The sequence below is a fragment of the Lepisma saccharinum genome, chromosome 29, assembly GCF_977018435.1.
Source record: "Lepisma saccharinum chromosome 29, izLepSacc3.1, whole genome shotgun sequence".
NCBI lineage: Eukaryota > Metazoa > Arthropoda > Insecta > Zygentoma > Lepismatidae > Lepisma > Lepisma saccharinum.
Window position 1 is genome coordinate 33,499,123 of NC_139257.1, and position 23,073 is coordinate 33,522,195.

The 23,073-nt window shown below is 33.8% G+C and overlaps 1 protein-coding gene across 3 annotated transcripts in view; it reads left to right on the top strand.

Moving 5' to 3' along the window:
- Window positions 1-15,619, top strand: part of LOC145981496 (methylenetetrahydrofolate reductase (NADPH)) — a 59,397-nt gene extending 43,778 nt beyond the window's left edge. For all 3 annotated transcript variants that reach the window (XM_083114765.1, XM_083114766.1, XM_083114767.1), the window contains 4 exons: window positions 11,659-11,766; window positions 13,236-13,409; window positions 13,853-13,975; window positions 14,433-15,619. In XM_083114765.1, the coding sequence (XP_082970891.1) occupies window positions 11,659-11,766; window positions 13,236-13,409; window positions 13,853-13,975; window positions 14,433-14,729 (702 nt within the window). In that variant the 3' untranslated portion in view covers window positions 14,730-15,619. The remainder of the gene's footprint in view (window positions 1-11,658; window positions 11,767-13,235; window positions 13,410-13,852; window positions 13,976-14,432) is intronic.
- The last annotated feature ends 7,454 nt before the right edge of the window (window positions 15,620-23,073 follow it).

Sequence of the window (23,073 nt, forward strand, 5' to 3'; positions counted from 1 at the left end):
ATGCGAATTACTTTCTCAAGTGATTAACTCGGAGTTACTTTTAAAGAGTAACTATTGAAACACTGCTGATATATCATCGAGTTCAGCAACATATTGGTATGAATTGCGAGAGAAGTTGAGCCTCCCCCTTGGCAAAGTGGTAACGTAATCGCCTTGTAATACAGGAGTCCCAGGTTCGATAGACGGTGAGTGTACAGTGATCGTCAAATAAAAATGGGACAACTAGATCCTGAAAGTCTCCCTTCTCTACAATGCGTCTTGTGTGTTGTCTATGTCTACGGCGATGAGTGAATTGTCATAGCAAATTTTTAATGGCAAGTTGAGTTAGGCAACACACATAACACATTGCAGGGATGCGGGTATTTCAGAATATAGGTGTCCCATTTTTATTGCCGGTGACTGTATATAGTGGTTTGGATCCCACTTTAAACTGTAGGACCAGTCCTAATATGCCTTTCTGTGTATAAAGTAGACGTATTTCGAGGGAAGATACAATACAGTGATAAATACAGGGTTGCTACTCAGGGAATTCCTTGAATTCCGGGAATTATGCGAGAATTTTACTTGAATTTTCTCCGTAGACGTGAAAAATTACAACTTTTTCTAATCCAAATCCTTTTCACATTTTATGCAAATAAAATTTATTTTCGAAAAATTTTCTTGATCGCTTCGCTCGCAATTCCTGCTTTTCTTAGTCTTATGAAGTTTATAACCATATCTAGGATGGGAGGGTAGTCGGCCCTGGGAGACGAACTAACTAAATGAAAAATGTTGTAAAATTGATTGATTGATTTGTGGTTTTAAGTCCACTTTATGCACAGAAAGACTAATCGGGACTGGACCTACAGTTTGAAGTGGGATCCAAACTACTGTGCCGTGTGGAGAAAAAATAATTGAAATAGTTTGTTCGAACACAAATGCTTTAGCACCAACTTCTACCCCCTTTTTGCATAATTTACGAGGATAATGTCGTCTTTGATACTACTACAACTACTACTACTACTACTAATAATAATAATAACAACAATGTTGGTCTCGGCGGGTTCGAATCCTGGCTTGGGCATGGATGTTTGTGATTGTCCATTTATCAATTTCATCATATCACTCATCTCCATCTTCGCAAATTAGCCAAACGTCGCACAAGAAGCGAAGTAAAATAAAGCATAACATTATTATTAACATTATTATTAACATTATTATTATTATTAGTATTAGTATTAGTATGTTGATCCTGGCACTTTCTCCCCGCCCGCTCAGACAAATATTCGTGGTTGCGCCTCTGATTGTAAATAGAAACTCATCACCTTAAATTAAATATTTTAATTATATTACGTATACCCTTTAATTGAATTATAATTTTTGGATGTTGGAATCACATAGACCCTTTATATTATTAAGATATTTGTGTGTGGATGTTGAGAGGCGGTAATACGTAAGGTTGAAATAGAGAAAAACGCTCCCACACAATTTTAAATCAATCCAATCCAATAGAGAATACATCTGCTTGAATTTTTGGAAAGTTCGCCTTGAAAACCGGGAATTATACTTGAATTTTATCATGGTCCAAGAGTAGCCACCCTGAAATACCATTAGAATAGAAGTCCAATAGCTTACAAATCATTGTTTACAGGGACTACTAAAAGTAGATTGTCGGGATATATAAAATCATATTTACGTTGTTGTTTCAATGCAAATTTATTATTTTTCTTTATCGTACCCTGCAAAACATTATTCCGTTCTCCGAGAGCAGTGTTGGCGATTGGGTTCCAAAACTTGGAGAGGGCAAGGACACTTTAATTTCAATTGGCACATAAGATTTTGTATAGTATTGGGGTAAAAGTGGGGACATCTGCACCTCCCCCTAATTGCCCCCACTGTCTGAGAGATATGCTTTTTGCAAATCATCATCGCATTCAGGAAGAAATTTATTTTCTTAGGATTTTTCAAAATAACTCTCAAAATTTCAACTTGCAAGACTATCAATGAATGCGTGCCAATGCTTGACAGACAAGACAGGTAAGTCACATCCCTTTCGCACTGTTTTGTTTCTCCTGTTTCCCCTAATATACAATTTACAATTGATGACCAGTTGCTATCAGATATTATTAACGCTTGAAACATCTAGCATATTTTGGACTCTTGATTTCTAGGAAATCATCACCATTCAATCAAGTGTTTACGCTAGCAAGCAAAAATGTATGTACTCTTCCATGTAAAGTTCAAACAGTCCACTTTGTTGATTTATATTCCGTAGAAGCTTATACACCAACCGCCATGGTACGCAACTGCAACTGTCGGTCAAACCTATTGTCCTTTTGTACAAATTTCAAGAGTGCTCTTTACTATTGGTAGAAGACACTTCGATTAGATTCTCAAATGCTCATCTGCAAAAGGAACAAATAAAAATAGTTTTAACATCATATATGAGACTATGAACTTACAAAACATGTTCAAAAACTATTGATATTAAATTGTAACAACCTTAGACAAGTTGAGTTAATAATGGAACTTACAGATGTTGTATAAATGGATTTGAAAATAATGGATCGAATCGGCACTATAATGCTTAATGATATCGTCCTCTCATTAAAGGGCTGTTTGGTTTACGATATGAGCTCACTTCAGTGATCTAACTTTATAATGAATGTTAAATATGATGAGCCTAAAACAGAAATTTGCAAAATAATTGTTAGAAATATTTTCATAGTAGAGTGATGATTGCAACGCTATATGCAGTGAGGTTCCTCCAGTTTGAATCCTGGTTTCATGTATGTATTTATATCATTATCTTTGTTCCATTTGTAGAGAAGATATTAAATTTCCAAGTTGACAGTGAATACTTTTTGAATAATATAGCTTATAAAATTCCCAGATATTCCCATAGGTATATCTCAATTCTCACATGCCTAAACAAGGCAAGAGGTTTAGTAGGTGATCTTGTTGAAACCTACAATTTGAATGTATGTTGATGTATAAAATTGTAGGATCCACTGTTTTATTTTATAATTATGTATTCAATTTTTTAATTTTGTATAACATAGTGGTTGTTTAATCATTATCATCACTTCAATAAATATGATCATTATTGTTATTAGAACAATACACAGTTAATTGCACAATATTATATAACAATAAACAATTATTAGTATCAGAGATATAATGGATCTCATTGAAAACTGTAACTTGAGGTGTGGATGTGCTAACTTGTTATGTTATTCTGCAGCTTATGTATTTCATTCGTGTAACTTTGTGCTTTTGTATTTGTATTTGACTTAGTGCTGTATAAGGTTTCATACTGTGCTCAACACTTAAAAATAAACGATTATTATTATCATCCATTTTATCAAATCATTATTCATCATCATTGTCTCAAAGAGCAGAAGTTGGAGGTAAAATAACAGAAGTACATTATGAAATGGAAATTCAGTTCCTACTATATTTTTATTTGAATTATTATAGTAGACCCGCCAAGAAGCAAAAAAGCTTTTAAAAAACTTTTATCTGCATGGAATGTTAATAATAGTCATTCATGCTAAATGCATCAGTCATGGGTCTGACAGAAAAACTAGGGTGGATGCCACCAAAAATTTCGACCTTATAGGTCATTTCAAGGTCATATTCTGACCATAAAAGGTCAAATTCAAACTCATCCAAATATGTTCATGTAATATATCAAATGAAAGGTATGGACGAGACAAACTGTTTCGTGATACTTTTAGGTCAGAATATCGATGTCAGAAGTAGTCTTGTGGGGTAAAGTTAATGAGGCTAAATTTGTATACACGAGAGTCCTACATAGTGGACCATCCAAGAAGCAAAAAAAGCATTCTTAAAGCATTTAACTATATGGAATGATAATATCAGACGTCCATGCAAAATCAATCAGTCATAGGTCTGAGAGAAAAACTAGTCAAGCTTCATACTCTCTGGTATTCAAAGTAAACTATTTAGTGCAAACGGCTACTGAAATTCAATCTGATGTTGGACCAAATATACGTAGCATAATCAGGAGAAATTATGATTTCTATGAAGCTCTGTGTCATCCACAATTAAATTATGGCCCTTGTACTTTCAAGTATGGGAACTAGTATCTTCATTTATCTATACCGGTACTCATTTGGAAATTCTCAGTAAATGTAGAGTTGTGTTCGATAGACGGTAAGACTTTAGTCTCAAAACTGTTAGGGTAGACTTTTACACTTTAAAATATATACAGCATCAAGTTATTTGACAAAATGCACTCTCATTTTGAGCCGGCCTAAATTATAAAAGGACAAGAAAACAGAAGAGCTTCATACAGTTTACAGAACCAGTTTTCTGACGTGTTTCTGTAAAGGAAGATAACAGAACTGTGTCCGAAACTTGCAAACATTCAGGGATATCACATTACATCTATTCGAATCAAACCTAACTTAGCCTGACCTACTTAATACATATGAATATTTGCGAACTGCTTCAAAAATAAAAAGAGGAAAAAAAACTTGTAGGAAATAGGTCAGAAAGTACTCGTTTCAACCATGTACAAGGGCAAAGTTTAAACAAACTACTGATTTGTAATAAACATTCCGATGTTGTACATGTGAATAGCACGAGTTTCCTAGGTTTGGAAATTAACTTACAGGAATGAAAATAGAGCATTTTATGCAATATTGGTTTAATGATATCAATCAGATATAACCTATATTAAGCTACGTATATTTTATGCTATAGTAATGATCTCAAAACGGTAGTTATTAGGATTATGCTTAACGTAAAATATAACATTCTATTCTGATTTTACATTTACAAAGAATTATCAACTTCGTTTGGAAGTAAAAAAGTCATGCAGTGTTTAAGAAATTGATAGGTTCAAGCGATATTGTCACAGAAATTACATCAGAAGATATTTCTTCAACATGTAAATAAATTATACATTTCGCCTATATTTCAAACATTTTGCTATTGATGAATAATATTAAGCAACAAGCAATTAAATATTAAGACTTACCTTCGAGCTTGTTCAGCTTTTTAACATCCTCCGTGGAATATTTGTTCCCATGTTCTCGTAAATGTACGGGATTCGATAAGCTTGATTTGATTTTCACTCTTTTAAGAACTTGCATTGATCATATCGTTAGAGAACACGGAATGAAATCTTGGCAACAGTATTGGCTAAAATCTGCACCACGGATTATATTGCGACGAAACGCCACTTCAAAAATTTTAATAATAAGCACTACTCTCTGAAGGTATGAAATGTTTTCATTTTTTCACATAGTATTTCAGATCCTTGCGGGAAGAACATGTGATCTTTGTTTCACCACGAAATCTTCCATACTAATCATAAAAGAAAGAAAATGCACCGGTATTAACAAAACTACCACTTCAGCGTCATCTGTCCGCAGCAGTTTGAACATGACGGATACCTTATATTTTCTGTTATTTACTCAAATCCCTTCAAACGTAACAAAATTATAAAGTTCACATGTTCTAGTGAATAAAACAATCTTTTATATCGGAAAATTTCTTCCTTACCGAATCTATATTAGTTGTATGGTCATCCTTAGAAATTTGGGTCTATGCTTTAGCATGGCTTTAGAACCCCCTTAAATAAGAGATTAATTTATTTCTGTTTACCAAATTCAGGAGCACCCTATGGATATTTAGAACAACTATCTGTCATATCCCTCTGGAGTGATATTTGAATTCCAATATTCTGAACTTGCACCCAATCCTTAATATTCAAACACACCCTCGTGTATACTCATTTCCCAGAAACACGAATAATTTTAATTTTGTATGTTCTTTTAAACATTCTGCATGTTATTTTAAACCCAACAGAACAAAATTCTTAATACTGGCAAATGTCAAGGATGAGCACAGAACAGAAATACCTCATTATATATTCCCAAACATTTGGTGAGATTGTTTAGTATGTGTGATAATACTGGATACATCAATAGCATACCCAAACTTCCCCCTGCTGAAAGAGAATGCAGAACATGGATTCATGCATCAAGTACAGATTAATTCTTGTGTGCAAATTCCGAGTGATATAGAATTCATAAACTATTGAACTGCTTTATTAGTATGTTAATTTTACATATCTGTCGCTTAAGAGCGTTGAGAAAATTCTGTTTCTTCTTTTAAACAACGATGTTGTGTATACCAACATGTACAGCTGATTGATTTACCCTGAAAGATACACTTACTACAATGTGTATTTGCTGGTAAATTAGTCAAGACTACCTCAAACTGACATATTATCATATTATTTCTTATAACAAACGATGTTGTTTATACCAACATGAACACCTGATTAATTTACCCTGAAAGAGACACTTACTACAATGTGTATTTGCTTTTAAATTAGTCAAGGCTAGCTCAATCTGACATATTATTTCTTATAAAGTGATGGCAGTATCTAACTATCCCAAGTCTGAAAGGATTAACTCATACTACACATTAATTTTCACGTCGCACAGCTGATACAAGACCATGTCTTTATGTGCAACCAGCATTTCCATGTACGGACAAGTGACCTTGAAAAACAAAATAAAAGTTGAAAATATACTTTGTCAGTAACTGAAATCAAGATGCAAATCACTAGTTTACATCTGTGCTAAGTTCCATCTTTTCTGAGTGGATTACGTTAGTTTTTATACAAGTTTTACCATAAAACTCAACTTTTGATAGCAATGGCGTTGCCCTGCATTTGCTATAACCACACGGTTCAGTACGAACAATTTACCATTTTCTTTGTACCACACGAAACACTCGCAAGCATGCTTTTATCTACGATCGTATATTAGGCAGATCTACCAATAATGTACGAAGACATGAGCTCATGCAGTAAAATATGATGAATGCCAGCTTACTTCATGGTGGGTTGAGTTGCAGAACATCAAACGCATCCCCTACCTTTTTCCATCAATCATATCCAATGTCCTACTGATGTGTCCCATTTCACATATTAGTCTGACAGATCTCCATACATTCATAGTTAAGAATCATCTTGTTATAACCATCCTCTTGCCGTGTCAACGCGATAATCTGAAGATTTTTCCTTCCCTCGTTCCTTCTCCGATGTGCCCGAACCTCCTCCCGGGGCCCTTACTCACTTTTTTCACAACACGTTTTACCACGTCAACGTAACAATTTTTTCAAATGTATTATGGAGCAATATATGCATATGTACATTGTCAATTATCTTATTGTAATAAACCTTGAATAATCATAATTGTTTTGTTTATGCAGAAGAATGGAGAATAATGCACTGTATGAATTATAACTCAGGAACAAGTATGCAAATTGCAGGAACCGATACAATCACCATCTGGTCAAAACGTCCCTGTACATAAATCGACACCAAGCTTTCCGCGGTATTTCTTACGAAAATAAAAGATCTTATAACGTAAGGTTAAAATGTATTACCAGAATGTTTAAATATGACTAAAAATTGAAGTTGTCATTATATTGATATCCAAGCGAGATGCAATTCAATAATTTACGGTTTATTCGTAAAATTCTGATTGGTGCCATCTTTCGCCACCTTCAGAAATTAACATGAGTAGAAATGAATTCTAACGGCATTTATACACCATTTTTCGTGAATTCTCTGAACATAATGTTTTTTGTGCATATGGACATGTGCTAGTAATCTTAAATTATTCAACATGCGCATAGGTATAGTTAATAAAACAAGCCATATGACAGAACTTGTCATATAGAGTTAATGAAATTTAGAGTTTATTTACTGATGTGGCACTTTCTGAAGTCTGAATTATCCTGCGAGTTATGCAAATGATGGAAAATTTATTAATTATGCTATAAATATTGGAGAAGCAAAAATACACAGGAATAAACTTAATACTCTCATAACTACATAAATGTGCTATTAGGATGGAAATGTTTAATGTTTATTTTGTGTAATTAGTGTAGTTTTTAAATCAAATTTATGTTTTTATTCACAATTTTAACACCAAAATGCCATTTTATATACAGCCTTCGATCCCAAAATGTGCATAGATTTTGTACTGAAATCATGATCTTTTGTTCTCCATAAATACGTGGCTCTACTAATAAAGCATTAATTGCGTGTGCTTAAACCTACTGAAACAACATGATGTAGTCTGTTGATACAATGGCTAGCAGCAGGTGCAGCTCATTAAAGGTTGCATATATTTCTGAAGGTCCATTTCAAAGTGAGAAGTGTTACTTGTTTGTCAGTTTTGTCTGACGTTATCTAATCAATAGCAAAAACTTTAATCTTCACGATATCTTGTTCATTTGAGTTTATGTTTTAAATCCACTTTAAGGATTCAGATTGGATTTTTTCCCCCAATCTTGTTACCTGTTACTTACATGGAATTTCGTACTTCCACGTTGCACAATTTAATGGTTATTTCCGATTCATTTCAAAGACTGTCTGTCTTCATTCACTAAGGGTACAGCGTGTGGAGCGGAAACATGTGTTTCACAATCCACTCTATTAATTATATAATGTACATAACTACACGAGTAATTTATTAATATACTAAAATGAAGTACTCATTATTTGCAATACTGGTTTTTATTATCTATTAATTTCTGTGACCACTGTCGCCGTCCTCCCTGGAACTTGTAATGTTGTTTAGCAAGCTTCTGTTGTTTTTCTTAGTTTTCTGCCATGCCACTAGATGCACTGTTACTTGTTCCTTCTTTGTGCTTTGTGTCATCTGCTGTCATGGATAAGTGAGCATTAACTTGCTACCAAATCTTCCCTTCCCCAAGCATAAATATATGAGTACTTGTAGAACATATATTATAAATGTTCTGCAAGAATAAAAAATTGCAATTATTAAGTCATGTACTTATTATTATTATTATTTAAAAGTTCTGTATGATTTGACGTGTTCACATACAGGGTGTCTACCAGTCTGGAAAACCTAGAAATCTTGGAAAAATTAGGAATTTACTTTTTCTGCAAAAGTCATGGAAACATTAGGGAAATTTACTTTGTTTCTGGAAAAATCAACATTTTTGTAGAGTGAACTAAAAGTAAGTTTTTGAACAAAGAAAACAAAAGACAAACAAGAAATGTTAATACTTGTTAAAATCAACCCACAAACAGCACAATAGAAAACACTGGGAATCATCACCAGGGCTGGTCGAGTGACAATGAAGTGGACACGATTGAAGTTCCGCTGGCGCTACTCGCTGTCTGGCAGAAGATGATGTTGCAGTCTTGCAGTTTTGGTAAGTCCTTGTTTGTTTCCAACAACAAAGTGTTGCAAGAAGACAAGAAGGCTCTTAAGACAACAGGCCATCCTCAACAGTTACAGTCCCAAAATTATAGACCACAACCTGCAAAAGTGAAACACAACCAGAAACAACCATCCCACAAAAGAATTAGAGGACTCCCGATTATGATTAGGCATCTCATTTCTATCAGATCTCTCCACCAAACTCTGATGCATCCTAGAAAAATGGAAGTACAAAATAGCATACAAACCTGGAAAATCCATAGGCCAAACTAGGGATGTGACGAAGCTGAAAATTTACCGATGCCGATGTACTCACCGATATTTTTTGGAACCGATACCGATGCCGATATTTAACCGATTTTGATATATAAGATTATTAAACAGAAATGGGATGTTATTGTCAGCATGACAAAAATAAATTTGCTATGTATATTTTTGTTGCATATCATATGTATATACATATATATTCTCAAGAGATGCGAATGTACATTTGCATCTACAAAAGGTTATGTGAACCTAGAGATTTAACATTAGTACACAAGCAGTTCTTTGAAATGCAAAATGAATTCCTGTTCTGCCAGATTCCACTTCAGAAATACGAGATTTGGAAGCACTTCAGGAAGTAAACTACTTCTTCTCTTATCGCAAATCTGTTCAGCAACACTGAACACTCAATCACTGAATACTGATGCAGCAGGTATGCCCAAGTATTTTCTCAGGACTTGCTTCAGGTTTGAATACTCATTTTTGAATTTCCAATACAACAGCAGATCCTGGTTCAGCAATGTATTGTTTTATTTCCGATTTATAGTTAGGTTGATCCTCTGAATGAGAGTTTGCAATAATTTTATTACAAAAACTCTACAATAATGACAAATCATAGCCAAATTTTCAATAAATCTTACAAAACTAGAATATAAAACTTATTAGAAGGTAAAAACTCTAGTATAATCTGTACCAGTTTAAATATCGGATTCTTGCCGATTCCGATGCCGATGTGTCAATTTTCATACATCTGCAATCGGCTTCGGCACATCCCTAGGCCAAACACTAGTCAGCTTCAAGACTTCCGACAAAGATCCTTTAATGAATTCTGGCATCTTCAGCATTAAATGCAAATGCAGCAGGAAATATATAGGCCAATACAAGATACCTATTATGGACAGATTCGCAGACCACATAGGGTACGCATGCAGGGAAGAAAGTTCTTCTGCATTGGCCAAACAAGTCACTGAAACCAACCACCAATTACCACAGGATTGCTTTTCCTTTTTATCAGAGGCTAAAGGAAAAATGGAACTGGATATTGAGGAAGGTATACACATGATCAAAAACACAAATAATCTCAATGACAATTTATGTGGAAATCTTTATTTATCATGGTACCACACAGTGGAACGTAAAAATCCTTCTACCTCAGCCATCAATCCCAACACTGCAAGACCACAACGACATCTTCCGGCAGACACAGTGAGTAGCCCCAGCAGAACTTCAACAGTGTCCACTTCGTCGTCACTCAACTAGCCCTTATGATGATTTCGAGATGGAATCAAAAGCTCGGAAAAAATTTTAAAGTGTTTTTTACCGTGCTGTTTGTGTGTTTATTGTTGATTTTTAACAAGTATGTTGCCGGCACATGTGAGAATTTTTTACTGTCATAAGAAATTTTAAGTTTGTTGTGGTCACACCATACCTGTTGTGGACACACCATACTCCAATTTCGTAACAATCTGTATACTGAGTATATATATACATATATATAATATATACTAAGTATTACCGGTATGGTAGTTACAGTAGAAATTGTGTATTAATTACTTTAGGAAAAGGTCATGTTTTGAACTATTTTCATGTAGAAAGTGACTATTGAAATCTCCAACTTTCTTGTTGCAATTTATAGGTTGTGTTTGGTAGATATTAGAATTAATACAGATTTTATTACGAATTTTTACTATAATTATGTATTATTTACAGTGGTGGCTGATGAGGAGAGAGTGCAGGACTGCATCCCCCCCAATTATATTTTGTTGCCATTAGTTCAAAAATTATATAGCGGAAATATAAATATTTAATTTTTGCACTAATTGCAACAAAATATAATTTGTTTGGGGGCGGTCACCACTGATTATTTATGCTATCATGATTTTTTATAAAAATAATTCTTTGTTAACCATAGGCCAATCCTACCCTTGTCACTTTTACATGTGAAGTGAATGTTCTAAAATCTTGGTTAAGTGAGATTCTAAGCTAAAATATATATATTTATGAATTGCCCTGGCCTTTAGCCTGAAGAATGTTGGTTCCTAGTCTGGTAAACCTGAAAAAGTCAGGGAATTTTGTTTTTATGAAACCCTGACATAGTTTGGGATAGAGTTTTTGAATATTTCAGTATTACGAATATCTTGTCCATATTTGATGTCTCGTCACCTTTCAGGTGGTGAGAACTCCGTGGAATGATGAAGAACTTAGACCAGAAACTTCACTTCTAACAGCAAAGTTAGCAGAGGTCAATAAGAAGGGTATTCTTACAATCAATTCACAGGTAATTTTCTCTATGAAGGTCAATATTTCTAAATAGAGCAAGGACATTTTTTTTCTCGCATGTTTGAATATTGAACTAGTTCTTTTCTTTCCTTATTTGTGTTTATATTTTCTGTTTATATTGTTTAACCCTTTCCGTATGAGCAATGAGCATAGCCCATCATATAGTTTCTGTCCAATAAGATGTGTAACGGGCATAGCCCATCATTCACTATAAAATTCTATTGCGAATGAACAATGAGCTATAATTGCACTGTCTCTCCTGCGCATGTGTGTTGTAACCGCCTCTTTCAAATTCCAACCTCTAGATGTCTCTTTTCTTAGTTGCTAAATTTTACTTGTACTCATGTCGAATTAGGTGGCGCTTTTGTCCATACTCTTAAGAATAGCATTGAATAATGCACATTGTGGAAGTATTTTTCAGTTAGTGACAATTTTGATCCTAAAAGGAAGCTTTTAGCTTATTTTCATTAATTAATTCTGTATTACCTTATCAATTTATGTTTTCATTAACTTTTATTCAGTGTTATAGTTTTTTTACTTTCAAAAAGTAGTTGCAGAAAAAATCATAAATGTAAGAAAATGTATATAAAATGTAACATACTATATATCTGTGAAAAGAGGCTGTGCTCTAGATTTCAGAAAAAAATGTTAAATAATAACACACTTAAGAACATATTTTCTATGATTTTTTTTAAATACAACATAAACTAGATAAACTTTTTTCTATTTTTTGAAAAACTTGAAATCATTACATTAGGGCAAAACAATGCAGATTTTAGCAATTTCCAATTATTCTAATGTGTTTAACTATCATGTTTGGCTTAAAACCAATGGTAGATTTACATGTGAAAATCAGGACGTTAACATATCTGCTGTTAAATTAGATATCTATTTTTTACTTCTTTTTTTAAAAAAACTAATTTGCATACTAGAATATTCAGACTCCGCCAAGATATTAGCCAATATTGGTAATAATATTAAATTTTTGTTTTACTAACAGCTTTGATTTTAGGTATATGTAGATATAACAGTACTTTTCTTATTGACTAGGCCTAAGAGCAATGAACAGATCATGGTAACTTATATAATTTAAGTGTGTGTGTGTGTGTCATCATCGTTTCCTGCCTCGGGCTTAGTCGGCATAGAAGTCAAGCCTCTCCATTTTTTTCTGGTCTTCCACCAGTCCTCTCTTTCCACAGTGTCCTCTTCTCCTAACACTCTCCGCTATCTGCTCTTTCCACCAACATCTTTGTCTTCCTTTGTCCTTATTGCCACTCCTCGTGCATGCTAAGCTCTTACTGGTAGTATTTCTGTATCCATCCTCTTTATATGTCCGAACCACCTCATCAGTGCCTATCCTGTCCTGAAGCTTCACCACAAACACTGTCTGTCTAAGTATGTGTATAGTTTTTAATTAGGCTGCCTCTAAAGAAAAATAAACCTGTAATACAACTGTATTTATTTTAGCCCAATGCTAATGGTGTATCTAGCACGGATCCAATTCTTGGATGGGGTGTCACAGGAGGCTATGTGTACCAGAAAGCATACATAGAATTCTTTACATGCAAGGAGAACGTCTACGCACTGCAACAAGTATTACCATCATTCCAGTCTGTAAATTATCACATCATAAATAGCACGGTTAGTATTTTGTACATTCTTGCCTAATGTAGTGTGTTGTTCCATGTTTTTGTTTGTATTCTCTTTTGTTACCCTGTGTAGTCACAATCATATATTTTAAGTGACCTTTCAGACTGAAGTGGTAAGTGACATAAGACATGGAGTTTCACACTGAACTGACACCAGCCTCTCCAATATGTAAAAAAGCCTTCACTATGTGTGCATGACAAACATGATGTATTGAGAAAATAGTCCGGTCTGAGAAACGTGCAAGCAATAAGCAATATATATACACAGCTTGTTTTGACACTTCAGTGCAAAATATTGTATTTATTTCTGTAGGTTTGTTTCGACACTTGTTGTTTTGGTCTGAAAGCTCACAGAATGTGCTTTGTTTTGCTGTACTATAAGGATTTTGGCATTGAAAGTCTGTAGCATATGCCTAATACATGTTTCTATTTCAGGGCAAACGCAATTACACAAACAGCCACAAACATGCTTCGAATGCTGTGACATGGGGAGTATTTCCTGGTCGTGAGATAATTCAACCAACTGTCGTAGACCCTGTTAGCTTCAAGGTCTGGAAAGTAAGTGAAATTATGTGTACTACCAATGTGCTGTTATGGCCAATGGGGATATCTAAAGGTGCCTTGTACGTTAGGAATGTCAGTTTATTAGTAAAAATAAAGCAGAATTTTACAGATCTGATATATCTATAATTTAGTGCAAAGTTCCGCTATTTTGTTATTACTTTTATGAATATAAACATACGTGAGTCATATGCTCTGGTTTTGTAAAATAAATGTTTAAATATGAAATGTATTTTTTCAAAGGTAAATATACCCACAATTTTTAGGATGTTAATTTATCATTAAATTTCTGTGAGGAAAATTTGCGATTTTATATGGATCGGTAAATTTTTGTCAATTTGTTATTGATATTGGCAAGAAAGTGCAGGCAAACAACTTCAATGAGGTATGAAAGGGGATATCACCAGAGCCATGCTTTTGTGAAGTAACTTTTGTCAACATTGTGTTGTTCCAGGATGAAGCTTTTGCTCTGTGGCAAGAGCAATGGGGCAAGCTATATCCAGAAGGATCAGAGTCACGTAACATCATAAATCACATCGCAACAACCTATTTCCTGGTGAATTTGGTTGACAATGATTTCCCGAAGGAAAACTGCTTGTGGGATGTGCTCAATGCTATGTTTGAGCAAAGAAAGTTGAACGAGCAGAAGGAAGAGGCAACTTTGGATGAGCATGAAGTTAACAACACTGAAGTTGTCGATCCTGGTGATCCTTGCAAAGTTCCTGATGAGGAGGGCACAGAGAGTCGTTAATTCCTATAACTATGATTGCTGGTCATTTTTCATGTATTATATAGAGTTGAAAATTATTTATAGTTAGGTTATACGATGATAATGTACAATAGATTAATTTACCTACAGCTAATGCATATGTATAATAAGGTGAACAATTTGCACTATGAGAACAATGTGTTCATACATAGAGCCAACTGATTAAGTAGGACAGCAGACAGGGAAATAATTGCTATGTAATCCTAGATACCAAGTGTTTCATTCATATATGTCTGTATGAGATGGTACACTGTTCTTCCATACACGCATTTGACACATTTGTCACAGAACTGAAACGTAATATTTTTAACTAATATTGCTGATATCTGAGAATGACATGTTTATTACATGGTTATTTTTATGTAAGTGGTGTTGTAGATATAATTTTATTGGTTTCATCTAGGATAAGGCATAGCCTCATTGTATAATGTAGAAAAGGCAGGAGTATATTTCGATGTGGCTTCACAAGAGTTAAGACAAGGATAGTCAAAGTTCGAAACATGGGAAGGTAAGTTGTTTTCTGTTTTATTTAAGGAACAAGTCTGAACTGTGTTATAGCATAAAGTGACAAAAATACAAGACACTATTAAAACTTAATTCGATTTTCTTTTCATAAAAACTCTAAAAGACTATGCGCTGCAGCAGGTGATCATGTGAGGGATTTGTTGAGCATGCAACATCTCAAAAATACAAAAAGTAATTCATACAAACTAATGATAGGGTTTCAAAGCAAGATTCAGTATATAGATCTGCTGTACAGATGTGATAAATTTGAAGATACATATACAGTGGAACCCTGATTTTATGTTCCTGAATTTTACATTTTCTCTCTTTATACATTCTATCTTGATGCTCCCAACATAGAGAAATGTTTTAAAAGATTTCCTAGATTTTATATTTTCCCGCGTTTTTAAGTTTTTTCAGCTTAGTTCCCTGAGAAACTTAAAATTAAGGTTCCGCTGTATATATTTTTTAAATTAATGACTGCCAGCTTGATATGGAGTAGGAAGCAGTGAAGGTGGGGCACTCTGCATTGTCTTTTATATTTTTAACTCATCTTACGTTCACATGTTTTAAGCTTTGACTAACTCCTGAAGAAGTCACATGATGTGGCAAAACTGGAGTAACTGAAAAAGAAAGTACATGCCTAAACTCGACCTCGGCTATTTGGTGAAATGATGGCATGTGGTGTAAGTTTTGCATTATCCAAAAGAGTTATGTTTGTAGTAATAATATGATTATCACTTTAGAAAAGTGCCTACAGTTCAGTCGAATTCCAGTGTTCATGTTTAGATTAACAATACTAACTCCAAAGCTTTCCAGTAGATTTCTACTTGTGACACTCCTTATCTGTATCCATAGCGCAAAATATTTAGTTGTGTTGTAGTAATGCTCATGCACAGATTTAAAGATTAGAATTTATGGTAAGTTATCTGTAGACCGCTAAAATTAAATAAACAACGTTAAATTGTATAAAGTTAAATTTAACACTACTTACGTGAGTGAGTATGAAGCTCTTTGGAACAACATTTCAGGGTCCTACTGCCCCCTTCATCAGGTTCGTAAATATTTTCCTAAGCACTGAACATAGTGTTGCATTAAAAAGTGTTAAAAGAGGATTAGGTTAAGGGTAGGGTTGAAAACACTTAACACTTTCCCTTTCTAGCCTACCCTCAACCTAATCCTCTTTTAACACTTTAATGTGACACTATGTTCAGTGCTTAGGAAAATATTTACGAACATGATGAAGGGGGCAGTAGGACCCTGAAACGTTGTTCCAAAGAGCTTCATACTCACTCACGTAAGTAGTGTTAAATTTAACTTTATACAATTTAACGGTGTTTATTTAATTTAATAGTGAGTAATACGCACCAATCTACAATATGATACCGCTAAAATTAAATACTAAATAATATATTTTGAATCCAGGTTCCTGATTTTAGTTTCTCGGTCGAGATATCCAATTTTCAGTTCCAGTTCTTGGTAATGTGGATCCAAGAAGGCTATCACTAATATTCATTTGCCAGAAAAGTATCAGCAAATTATATTAATAAAGGTTATATATATATATATTTTTAAAGTTATAAATATAAGCATGAGAAAAAAAAATATTTGATAATGGTACAGTAAGTGTTATGCTGATGAGGTTAAACAAAGGAAATCTATTAGGAGAACCTGTTTTTTACACACTTGATATTTTTTTAGTATTATCATTGTTTTCATAGAAAACCAAAATGTGTTTTGATTTTGTTTGTTAGAAGCAATAATACATATTTACTTATATTTATTATGCATTTGTGTCGCTTCTGTGATAGATATTTAGTGCACAATAATCCAGTGAGTTACCATTTTGATGAGTTAATGTTAAGACTGATCTCTTCGTTATAATTTGTTCTCTTCAGTATTTAAATACAGCCTTTACCAAAACATAAGAATCATGGTGGAGAAACAATAATGTTTATAATTGTGACATTTCTAATGATTTAATTTTGTGATTTGTTGTATTGGATAAATTATCTATAATGAAATCAGTGATAGAGATTGATAAATGAAGATTTCTGGGAAAATATAAAATCTAGGAATGTGAAACCGTGTACAGGGTGATTCAAAAGTTGCCATACATAGCATACAAAGCAGTTTTGTAGTTACACATGTTTAATATGACCCCCATTGTTGTGAATGCACATGTCAGTGCGTGTGACCCACTCAGCTTGCACTGCACGCAGTGATATGGCAACTTTTGAATTATCTTGTACAGTGGGACCATGGTTTCACATTCCCGGATTTTACATTTTCTCATAAATCTTCCTGTATATTTCCAGTACAGGAAATGTTGGAAATATACCTACGATTTAATATTTTCCTGCATTTACAATCTTTTCACCCACAACAACTAGGTTCCACCCTAGTAGGGAATTATTTGTGATGAATATGAATTTAATTATGTGAGTGTGTATAAAATTTGATTGTATTATATAATTTCCTGTTATTGAACTATTTTTTTTCTGCAATCCTAGTTTTATTAACATTTCACGAGATTTATTCTATGGTGCACACTTGTGTGGCACAAGCTACTCAGATTGAAATGTTATCGCTACTGTGTTATAAACAAGGCTGGTATATTCTAGAAATTCTATCTAGCTAGAATTTATCACAACATGAAGTTCGCATAGGCTTTAATTCTATTTGTATGCTGTTGTTTCTCTTCATGTGATGCTGTACCTCTGCTGGTTGCATGTTGATGCTGTTGTAGTACTTTGAGTAAAAATTTATTGTGAAGTTGAACAAACAAATTGTGGATTTTAAATAAAATTAAAATAGTTGCCACACAAGTGAGGCTAAATATTAACGAAATAGTCATGAAAAATATGTTTACATGCTTAGGTATGTAATAGCATTACAGAAAATTATATCCATTATGGTCCAACAACAAATTCTCTTTTTCACAAATGGATAATATTGATTAGAAAAATACGAAGCAACCAGCATGATTGATTAAGCAAAGCTATCATTAAGTATTGTTTAAGCAAAGCTTTCATTAAGTGTAAATAATTGCAAGGTTGCTACTAATTCGTAATGTAATTTGAGAACCAGAAATGTAAAAATGTATTTTTACTAGACATTTTTCCTAGATGAAGAGGTTCTTTTGGGTCAACAACTAGGTGCATTCTAGGAAAGATTCTCAAGAGCCTCTTCTTCACAACATATCTGGTTCCTACCCAAGGGTGAATTTAATTGTTTTACAACAGTGTTGTATTACCAACCACGGTAATATGATATAATAAATCATGTGGGTTCGATTTTATACAAAATTATAATTCAATCCATAACTAAGAATATACATACAACATGGCTAACTTCATGCTTGACAAACCAAATCAACAAAACAATTGAACATCTATATTCAAAGATATAATAACATCATAGATGTTTCACAATCTAGCTACTGCAACTTTCCTCTTCTTCCAAATGACAGCTGCAGCCTGTCAGGTGGTTTCCTCCTTCTAAAAGATCGTCGTGGACTGTTCACTGCAGAGGCAGTAACAGCTTTCTCTCGCCCACTTTGCGGTCTCTCCTCACATGCCCTGTCCTGCGCTGACACGGAACCATCAAAGATCCAAAAGTTATCTTCTCCCCTGTCTGTATCTGGAATGTCGTGAACCGAATGTATCGAATCTTACAGGTAATTTGCAGCTGATCTCTTAGCATATATGCTCCAAAGTTACACTTAGTAGCTGCATGTTTAAGAGAAACTATATATTCAGACACAGGTTGACCTAACTCTTGCTTCAGAAGATGAAAACGGTATCTTTCTGCAACTACATTATGCTTCGGTTGAAAATGATTCAACAATACATCTTTTATTACTTCGTATGTTTTACTAGCTACAGAATCTGGAGTAACTAAATCCCTTAAAACATCATATAAATTTCCTCCACAGAATGCAATAAAATGACTAATTTGCTTTTCCTTTGGAATGCCATTAGCAACACAAATCTGTTCAAACCGCTCCAAATACGAATCAATGTTACCTTTATGCACATCGAAAGGTTCCAGAATCTGGCCTTGAATCCCATCCTCGTCGCCAAATTGTTGTATTACCAACCACGGTAATATGATATAATAAATCATGTGGGTTCGATTTTATACAAAATTATAATTCAATCCATAACTAAGAATATACATACAACATGGCTAACTTCATGCTTGACAAACCAAATCAACAAAACAATTGAACATCTATATTCAAAGATATAATAACATCATAGATATTTCACAATCTAGCTACTGCAACTAAGCATTCTGTGGAGGAAATTTATATGATATTTTAAGGGATTTAGTTACTCCAGATTCTGTAGCTAGTAAAACATACGAAGTAATAAAAGATGTATTGTTGAATCATTTTCAACCGAAGCATAATGTAGTTGCAGAAAGATACCGTTTTCATGTTCTGAAGCAAGAGTTAGGTCAACCTGTGTCTGATTATATAGTTTCTCTTAAACATGCAGCTACTAAGTGTATCATTCTTAAATGATATGCTAAGAGATCAGCTGCAAATTACCTGTAAGATTCGATACATTCGTTTCACGACATTTCGGATACAGACAAGAGCCTCTTCTTCACAACATATCTGGTTCCTACCCAAGGGCGAATTTCATTGTTTGACACCAGGAAGCTTGTCCTTTAAAATAGTACTTTAACTGCAATTAGCTTTTCCATCTCAAATTGATTTTCAAAAGTATGTTCCAAATTTAGTGCAAATTTAAAAAGGAGAAGCATGCCATGATTAAATCCGTGAGCTAAATATATTATTTTCACCTTTGCATTTTGATTGTGGCTCACTGTTACTCATACTTAGGTCATTATTTTCAATGATATTTGAAGAGAAAGGGTTGATTCCCAGCACAGTGATATTTTTGTTTCAGTAGTAGCCTGAAACCCTGTATGTAGTGCATTAAATCTGTATTTGTGTCACCATGCTAGAAAATTGTGAAATATAATTTTATTTATTTTATTTGGACCTTATCGTTGGCCCAGAGATTTGAATATTGTGCACAGTGCCTTTCTGAGTTAATTGTAACTATAGTTTCGCAAATTCCTTCTTCATACTGGGCAACCTTCTTTCTGGTTCTATGTTCACAATCCTTTTCTGCTTATAACATATACAAGAAGTTAAAATGTGTCTCAGGATTATAGTGCAGTTCTAAGTCAATACAATAATAATTCCATGACTTTTCTTCAACTTACGTCAGGTCTTTCAAAAAGGGTGAACAATATACTTTGAAAGTTGATTTAGTTTCGTCTGAGAGGATATGAACCAGCGTGTTCAACAGTTTAGTATTGTCTGAAAGGCATACGAACCACATTATTGCTGAAGAAGCTGTCACCAGAGTGATCTAAAGTCAAGTTCTTGGTGCCTGAATGCTGTTTTGTTGTATCACCACTTTTCATTGGAAATGAATTGATGATGTTATCATATTTTGTGCATGTTAATGCATGATGTTGCAAAGCAACATACCTGGATGTGAAGTGGTGTGAATTATAAACATTAATAAAATGTTTGCACAAATCTTGTAGTGTATTCAAAATCCACATATGTCAAACTTCAATCAGCTCTTCTGAAGAGTTATTGCAGATGGACTTACAACAACATAGCATTCAACCAGCAATATGTTTAATAATACATGCATATATGTATATTTGGTTAAAACTCAATAAATATGTAAAAACATTATAAGTGTTCAAAATAGATCTGATCGGTTGTTTACATATAGTCATTGTAACCATTGTTTAATGGTATTTTTCAGTTTTGTTTTTCTTTATGTGAAAATCAGGAGCATCAGTTTCCAGAACAATAATTCCTATATGGTGTAAGTTTGTCATGATTCATTTGAAGCACTGCTTGTCATCCCTTCCCATAATGCTTGTCATACATGTTCTTTTTCCTAGGTTGTGCTCGTGTTTATACATACTGAACTACCAATTAAGATGTGCCTATAAACGTTCATATTTACTATGTGCAAGTTACTCACAAGATTAACAATATAAATCCAATTTTACTTACGTTTTTGCCAGTATGTTATGTTTTCTTCAAGTACGACGTTTCGAGAGATAACTTCTTTCTTCTTCAGGTCTCGGTGTTATAAGCAATTCATAAAGTCATTGCTTCGTCAAAATATTTCTTCCATAGTCAACAGGATCAAAGGTTAGGTGAAATGTGAGCAGGGTTAAAAAGTGTAGGAAGATCGATTACACACTGACATTTTTTGTGCTTTAAAGCCATCGTTTACCTAAGTTAAAACCTATTATACAAACTTATTTGTCTCTCTGTATAAATTTAAAACCTTTAAAATCTAAAAATTTTTCAGTATTGCACAGTCAAGTTGTCTGCAACGAGCTTCTGTTGCGAGTGTGGAAGCAATCGAACTGGCTGTCTTTTGTTCAACATTTCCCCTCCCTCCCTCCTTCCCTTGCTGATTACGTCATATCCAGTTCAAAATCTTCCCGTTTCGAAGCCTCGCGTAACCGGGGTGACGTGGAATCCAAGCCTGTTATATTCTTTCTTATCCCATTTTTTTAAACATTCCTGTCCAAACTTCTTGTATATTCCCATCGGCCCTATTTAATTTGTTCTCTTTCTTTACAAATATATGATCCATACTATATGATTTATACTATATTCTGTTTTTTCCCCTTACATTCTTGATTTTACCAATAAAGCCTATAAAGCTTACTTACAGGGCAGTTGAGTTACATATGTGATACAGTCGGATGCATAAATATTACCATTCAAATTAACCATTATCCTGTTCATTTGCTTTGTTTTACACAAAGTGGGGTTCAGGATATAAAAACAAAAATGCTACCTCTGCACCAGCATCAGTACAATTTGCCAGGTAATAGTTATGCATGCCAATGTACAGACTGCACTTGAATGTACAAAACCAGTGTCTTAAAGAAAAATGAGACTATTTTTGAGTTATGTAAAACTGTGATAAGGTTGAATAAAATAACATATTCAGGTTGTTAATTTTATAATTCTGTAATAAGTTTACTTCCTTACTGCCAAAACTATTAAAGGAATTATTTGACTACAAGAGTTTAGTCCTTCGTTAAAATAGTGCAATAATTCACTCATTATTTGTCTTCCAATTCATCTCTATGATAAAAAGAATAATGATAACAAGAAATTGTCACCTGTATTGAAATCGTGTAGGTATAGAAATAACTTTAAACTAACCGTAATTTCATATTGCAAACCAAAATTGAATTTCTGTTATGTAATATGTAATTACAGACAGTACTTGGCGTGGAAATTGTTAGGTGGAGGGATGTTTGTTGAACATTGGGGCTAACTGGGGATGGAGGTAATCATATGTTTTAACGTGGGATAGGGGGGGGGGGGATGCTTCTAGCTTCGATTTCCATCATTAATTCTATGGTATCCACGCTATTTGCCTTAAAAACTTTTATAAAATCTGATTCAAAAGTTTTCTTTGATTTATCTATAAGATGAAAAATAGATTTCATTTTAATAAATGAGAATAAATTGAGTATTTTTTTACTGAGCAGGGGATGTGGTTTATCCAAAATTTTCCATCTAGGGGTGGGAGGGGGTGGGCGTAGGTGTATATTTAGATCCAAAATGACCATAAATTTGGCCTTTGTGAAAATATTTAAGGGGTATTGATGAAATTTTGGGTGTTACAGGGGTGTGGATCAATCTCCCTGCATCAGTCTCCACTTTGATCATTGATTACGGGACAATAAGGAAAACAGTGGTATTGCATTAATTCATGTAATCAACATCTACATTTTGAAATGT